Source organism: Manacus candei, unplaced genomic scaffold (assembly GCF_025592945.1).
Source record: "Manacus candei isolate 608988 ecotype Guabito, Panama unplaced genomic scaffold, ASM2559294v1 h1tg000005l, whole genome shotgun sequence".
In the NCBI taxonomy this organism is placed as follows: Eukaryota; Metazoa; Chordata; class Aves; order Passeriformes; family Pipridae; genus Manacus; species Manacus candei.
Window position 1 is genome coordinate 18896350 of NW_026138053.1, and position 6309 is coordinate 18902658.

Here is a 6309-nt window from a genome sequence, read left to right on the forward strand (position 1 = left end):
GTGCGCCCTTGGGGAGGCGGTGAGCCGTGCCCAGAGCCGGCGCGAGGGCTTCCCTGCATCGATCCCATCAGCAGCGAACTGCGGTCTGTTCCACGCGACAGTTAAACATCCAGTTTTGCAAGCAGGAATTCTGCTAGAATATTTTTTTTCCCTGCCATAAATTACACGAGTTCCGTGGGGAAAACGCCTTCTAGTCCCGCATTGCCTGGACCTGTTGCCGCTAACGGTGCGACGGGGAAACGCGCTCGCCCTGATCGCTCCTGTCTGCTGCGGGGGTGGCGGCTTCCCCCCTAACCGGAGGCGAGGAGGTGAATCCATCAACAGGGGCCCTTCTCCCAGAAGCGGAGCCGCTGCCCGGCGCGGTGCCCCGCGGTGCTGCCGGCAGGGGCGGCCGCGGGGCCAGGCCGGCGGACGCCCCGGATCATCCCGACGCTTCCCTCCGCCGCCGCGATCCCCCTGCCCCTTCCCAGCATTGATAATTACTTTTGTGACGAGGCTCTTTTGTTTCTGCCTGTGCTGCCCCTTTGGAGCCGAGTGTGGAACCTCTGGTTAAAAAAGCTAGAGCTTGATCTGGAAAGAGAACTCCAAATATATTTGTATATACAGCAAGGCTCCTGTCAGGGCTGAGTGCCCGTCTCTGTATCATAAGAGATAATTGATTTTTATCCTGCACAGACAGGCTTAAAAATGAAATTTCTTTTGCTGAGGCAACTGACCTTGATCTGCTGGTGGAAAAAAAAGTTATTTTAGGTCTGCTTCTTCCCTCCACCTCCCCCCACCCCATGTTTCAAAGCTTGGAAAATTTCACTTAAAAATAATTTAATAGCTGATCTTTATAATGAAAAAAGTTTGAGCTCATATATATCTATACGTCTTTACACATAAGTGTAAAATCATAAAACAAACTACGAGAAGATAAACCAGACATAGTTTACACTGAGAAATCTTGATAAGGATTTTGTACATATGCATGTTTGTTCATTGTACATAACAATGTATCAATATATATTATTATATATAAGGTTGCATATCTATGTAATGTATATAATGTACTCCTGTAATATGTGAGTAAACTCTAGAAATTAATAATAACTGGCATGAGAAGTTTTAACAGGTTTCCCTACAATATAGCCTAACAAAACTGCTGCTGCAGACAATTCTTCCCTTTCACTCTATATAAGATAAGTTTGAGAGCTGACCTTTAAATTACCCCCATGGACAAGTGGCTGGAGGCATTTTGTCAGTATTGGAGGTTTCCCTCTGGAGACTACAGGCATAATCATTGTTACTTTGCCTCATGTATTTTGGTATTTAAAATCAGACTAATTGGAAAAAATCGGATGTAAATGTAAGTGCTGTCCCTTTTGTAGATAGCTCATTTGCAGTATAACCACAGGAAAGTGGGAAGAAAATTCACAAAAGTAAAGAATAATAGCAAAAGTTCACTGGTATAAAAAAAATAACCTACAGCATATCTTTCAGTCCTCACACAGCCCAAACTGTTCACTTCTGTGGAAGCTTTGCCAGCATAATTGCTGGCCAAAATCCTAATCCAGACTTTTAAAGATAGTATTTGGTGTCTTTGTTAATCATATGAAAATACTGCTACTATTACTACTGCTACTAAATATAAAAACAAATTTGACAAACTCATGAGTCCTAATTATAATACTGTTAACTGCCTGAGGACATACATTAAAATTAAGATGGCAGTAAGTATTCTACAAGCTAAAAAATTTCACAGTTGAAAACTACAAGTAGATTACTTTTCTCCTATATAACCATTTTTTCTAATTAATGAAACAGTTTTTTCTGTTAAATAATCATAGCCAATGCTTATAAAAATTGCATAATGTCCCTGATGACACTAAGACAAGAAGCTAATTAGAGGAAAAATAAAGCTAGTCAAGTATCTTTGTATTACCTCAGAATCTGATGGAAGAAAAAAATTATGGCATTTCTGTAAAAATGTTTACAAGTCCATATAATATGCATGATCTGGATATAGGATGTACTATTAAGATTTTGTGAATTCTAGCTGCCTCTTTGACCGTATGACTGTAAACCTAAAAGCAGGTGTCAACAACTGGTAGTGCCCACTCACACTCCAGCTCCAGGCTGGTTCTGTTTGCTCTCCAAGGGAGAGATCCACTGCTATTTTTATCAATGGAGTTTGATTTGCATTCATGGGAGCTGGGTGAGGCCCTCCTTGCTGGGAGGAAGCTAAGTCACTCTTGCTGTGACATGTCACTGGTTTATAACGAAAACTGACTTATCCCAAGATGGGTGAACGCACTGGGTGCATTCTGCAAAGCAGGTGCTCCCTGACAAGAGGAACTCTCAGTCTCTGTGCTGGGAAGCAGCAAGTGTCCCTGGCTGGAGGGGCTCATGGGGTGAGGGCTGCAGAGGCTGTGGCAGTCATCACAAGCCCACCTGCTCTGCCTTGGTTAGAGGGGAAAAACTGAAGGAGATGCTGGGAGGAACTGGACAAAAGTGAAAGGCCAGGGATGGCATTTACTTTTAAGAGCACTTGACCCTGCTGCTGATTGTACTTACACCCTGGGAGGACAGCTTTTTCTCCTAAAGAATTACTCTCCAGTGCAAATAAGAACAGAATCCAGCTCCTTCCTATTTGGTTCCCCCACCTCCAAGCAGAGGCCCTCAGGGTGGTGCTGGTTACATTTAACCCTTACAGGTACACAGTGATCAGTTTAGAAGGCTGAGTTAGATGCATTTTTCAGGGTTGCCACCATAGGCTCCGGCTGAGCAGTGCCATACAAGGGCAGAATCCTCCCCTTGACTCAGAGCACACAGGACTTTGGAGAGTTTCACAAGATTTAGAACTGCTTTTTTTGAGCCATGCTTTGTGAATCTGTCCTGGTATATTTGTGACACAGGTCACGTACAAGTGCATATTAGAGGTATGGTGATAAGAGTCTCTGCTACTCCAGCAATCTATTTCTCATATTAACATGACTTAGGGAACCCAGATCTACCAGTTTTTTGGAAATCATGAAAATTACAGTTTATTGGTCCAAATATCACAGATAAATGTCTTATTTTCCCTTCCACTTGGGTTGTGTCCTTTCAACCTTATCTGAGTGACAACTCTTCGGTTACATGAGTTGTATAATTACTTTACTATCCCATACTGAAGGCTGAGGAGGGGGAACCAGAAGGTCCCTCCCTGGCAGCCAGAAAGAGCAACAGTTAGAGCAAGGCCCAGTAAAGGAAGGGCTGGCAGGGAAGCTGGACTTGCCACCTTTTCCATGTGTTTCTGGGGGCAGAGCTGTGCAGAGGAGAACCCCACACCTGTAGAGAAGCACCAGAGTGGCTTTGGCTTTGAATTCTCTGTGACTTTGCTCGGATCATCCCTCCTGGCCCAGGTATGATCTGATCCTGGTCACAGTCATGTCCAACAGCCCAGGAGTGTCCTGTGCCCTCTGTTTGTTATAGATAGATACCCTGACAACACTACCAGAGGGCCAGAGGGACCACAAGACTCCCTCTGAAGAGAGGTACCAGGAACCCATCCCAGAGTGGGGCTGCCACCAGGCGCAGGTGTCCAGGGAGCAGGTGGTCATGAGCCTGGTGGTGTGATCCACGGGCATTAGTTCTCCAGTCATACATTTACAGCCCAGTAAATCTTGCTACAGTGTTGGGCATGGTTCTTGTGCAGGAGTTTTAGAGCAGTTAAAGAGGGTGCCCTGGGGGTCAGCTGCCTGGAACACAGCTGGGTCCAGGGTGAGGTGGGAGCCCTTTCCAGGGAGAAGCAACAGCTCCAACCAGAAGATAAAGATCAGCTATTTGAGGCTATTTCCTGTAGCTGTTGCTGCACTCTCCTTCTTCACAGTCCCAAAGCCTCCCTTGATGGCAAGGTGCCCATATCACACCCAGCATCAGGGTGAGCTCCTTGCCTGCCATGTGATGACGCACTTTGGGGCAAGAGGAGGAGAGCGTGCCCTAGTTCTACATGAGGGCCAAAGATCCCTTCTTTCATCCTTGCCAGGAACTGCTGTGCTGAGGCACTACCTTGCAAAACCCTGGGCTGTGGAACCTGCAGTGCTGCTGGGCTGGTTTGCGAAGCGCCTTCTGCTCCATGAAGGAGGGTTTCTCTTGGTAAGCCTTCTCCAGCCCTGCCTGGCCCCAGTCCTGATCTGGGCACAGGCTGATGGGGCAGGGGATGCTCTTGCCCTGTCAAAGGAAAGACACCTCACTCCATGAGTGTGTTGAGAGCCAGAATGGCCTGAGATAGGGAATGTGAAGAGAAGGTAAGGGAGTTGGTGGGCAGACACACGAGGCAGGGGCTCAGACACATCCCCCATAGCCTGGGACAGCCCAGGGCAGCTGGCTGTGCCATGCCCCTTGTGTCTGTAAGCCAGAGAAACCCATGCCTGATGGCTTCCAGAAGGGGAGCGGGTGCTGTTTCCATATGCTACTGAAGGTATTCACTTCTTTGCTGCTCTGAAGTCTTAACCGACTTTTATTATCCAGCCCACCCCCACTGAGTCATGACATGTCTTCATTTTTAGCTAAAAAAGAATCTGTATTTGACAGAAACTACAGTACTACAGAAAAGACACAAAAACATTCCTGAGGTTTTCTTCAACAAGAATAATCAAGCCAGAAGCAATTTAAATCCAATTTTTGCAAATGTTTATACATGCACACACACAATTTCACAGTTATTATCAATTGTAATAGATAAAGATACTGTTAATTATCCGATTATATATTTGATAATGGCACTGTCTCTAGTGAAAATTGTTATTCAATGAATCATCATCTGTTTTCTTACATTTTTACATTGAATCATAAAAATTCTATCTTGCCTAAATACATGTGCAAATTAATCAGTTTTGGCTTGTCCAGTTGTAGTGATTTTTCCAGTTTGGACAACCACAAATCTAACATATTTACACAGAGTCCTCAAAACAGTTGGAAAACTATTACTTACCAACTGATGTAAGTCCATGCTTTATAGATTCCTGTATGATGACTGTGTGGGAACCAGAAGACATTATTAGGTGTAAATATACCGTACCCTTGGGTACAAGGTGTACAGCATTGAGTGCAGAAGAGGTGCAGCCTGTAAACTTTTCTGGCCTTGAGACCCAGGCTATAATAGGTTTCAGTGAAAGTCGGCGTGATGAACAACAACAAAAAAAAATATCCAAGAATTCAGAAAGTAACAAGCATGTCTTTGAGTGGACTCTGTACTTTTTCCAGCATTAGTGACCTGCTGTAAACCATGTATCCCATTTCATGATAGTCTCTAATCAGAAGAATTGGAACTTGTGATAGGTTTGGCCTTGTCACGTGATTTTGTACAGCTTGATAAGAGACCCTGTTATAAAGTGACAGCAAAAGAGATAAGAACTGTTGGCAGATAATGGCAGAGAAATGATTAACCTAGAGTGGAGAGGTGCTATGAAGCCCAGAGAGTGGAAGGTTGTAAAGTTGTGGGGTCATAAGATCATACTGAGTGGATGAAAAGCCATACCAACACAAGTGTAATGACTATAAACTCAGACTTGTGACCTGTCTTCTTGATGTCATCACCTCTTTGCACAGTGGACAGCAAGCATGGTTGTTTTGGCTTCTGTAAACATTCTTTGGATGGCAAAACAATCAAGCATTAATTCCTTAAGGGAGGCTTCTGAATGCTCTGGGGATTCTACACTCTGACTAACAGCACTAGCAAATCTCTGCTAATGGTTTGTCAGACAAAACCGTTTTATTGCCCCAGTCCTCAGGCTGGAGTCTAGCTCCAGGTTGTAGCCATTTAGTTAAAAGCATACACTGCTTTCTCACTAAAGAGCCTTACAGCGTGGTTAAACATTGATATCCCAGGATTATGATATGTGGACAGTATTGCGCTCACCCCTAAGGCTGGGAGGTACAACACATATTCACAGCATGTCAGATGGCTGTCAAGTGTTTTGATTTAAATAATTTTTACAAAGGTGTGCAGCTGTGCAGATAACTGGGCGATCTTTCAGCTCATCTGTGAGTGGATCGTGTTCTGCTTTCACCCCCAGCAGAGGAAAGGCAGGGACACGCCGGCTCCCAGGGTGACGCTGTGCTACATCCACGGCAGCCTGAGTGCACTGCAGTGCCACTGGCAGCCTTTGCAGCTCTAGCCCAATAGATTAAGTCTGCATACACTTTGTGAGATCAGACTCAAGCCTGAATAATCAGACGGTATTTGATATTTCAAGTCTCTTGAAAAATAGAGTGAAGCTATTCCACTGTGGGCTAGATCTGAAGCCTCTTGAAGTCAGTGGGAGTTTTTTTCTCTTTAAATTT

The 6309-nt window shown here is 44.7% G+C and overlaps 1 protein-coding gene across 2 annotated transcripts in view; it reads right to left on the reverse strand.

Moving 5' to 3' along the window:
- The window catches only part of NR5A2 (nuclear receptor subfamily 5 group A member 2), an 88602-nt gene extending 83345 nt beyond the window's left edge, over positions 1-5257 (reverse strand). The window contains exon 1 of one of the 2 annotated variants that reach the window (XM_051808332.1): positions 4958-5257. In XM_051808332.1, the coding sequence (XP_051664292.1) occupies positions 4958-5021 (64 nt within the window). In that variant the 5' untranslated portion in view covers positions 5022-5257. The remainder of the gene's footprint in view (positions 1-4957) is intronic. The other variant, XM_051808312.1, reaches the window with a different exon arrangement.
- Between the last annotated feature and the right edge of the window lie 1052 nt (positions 5258-6309).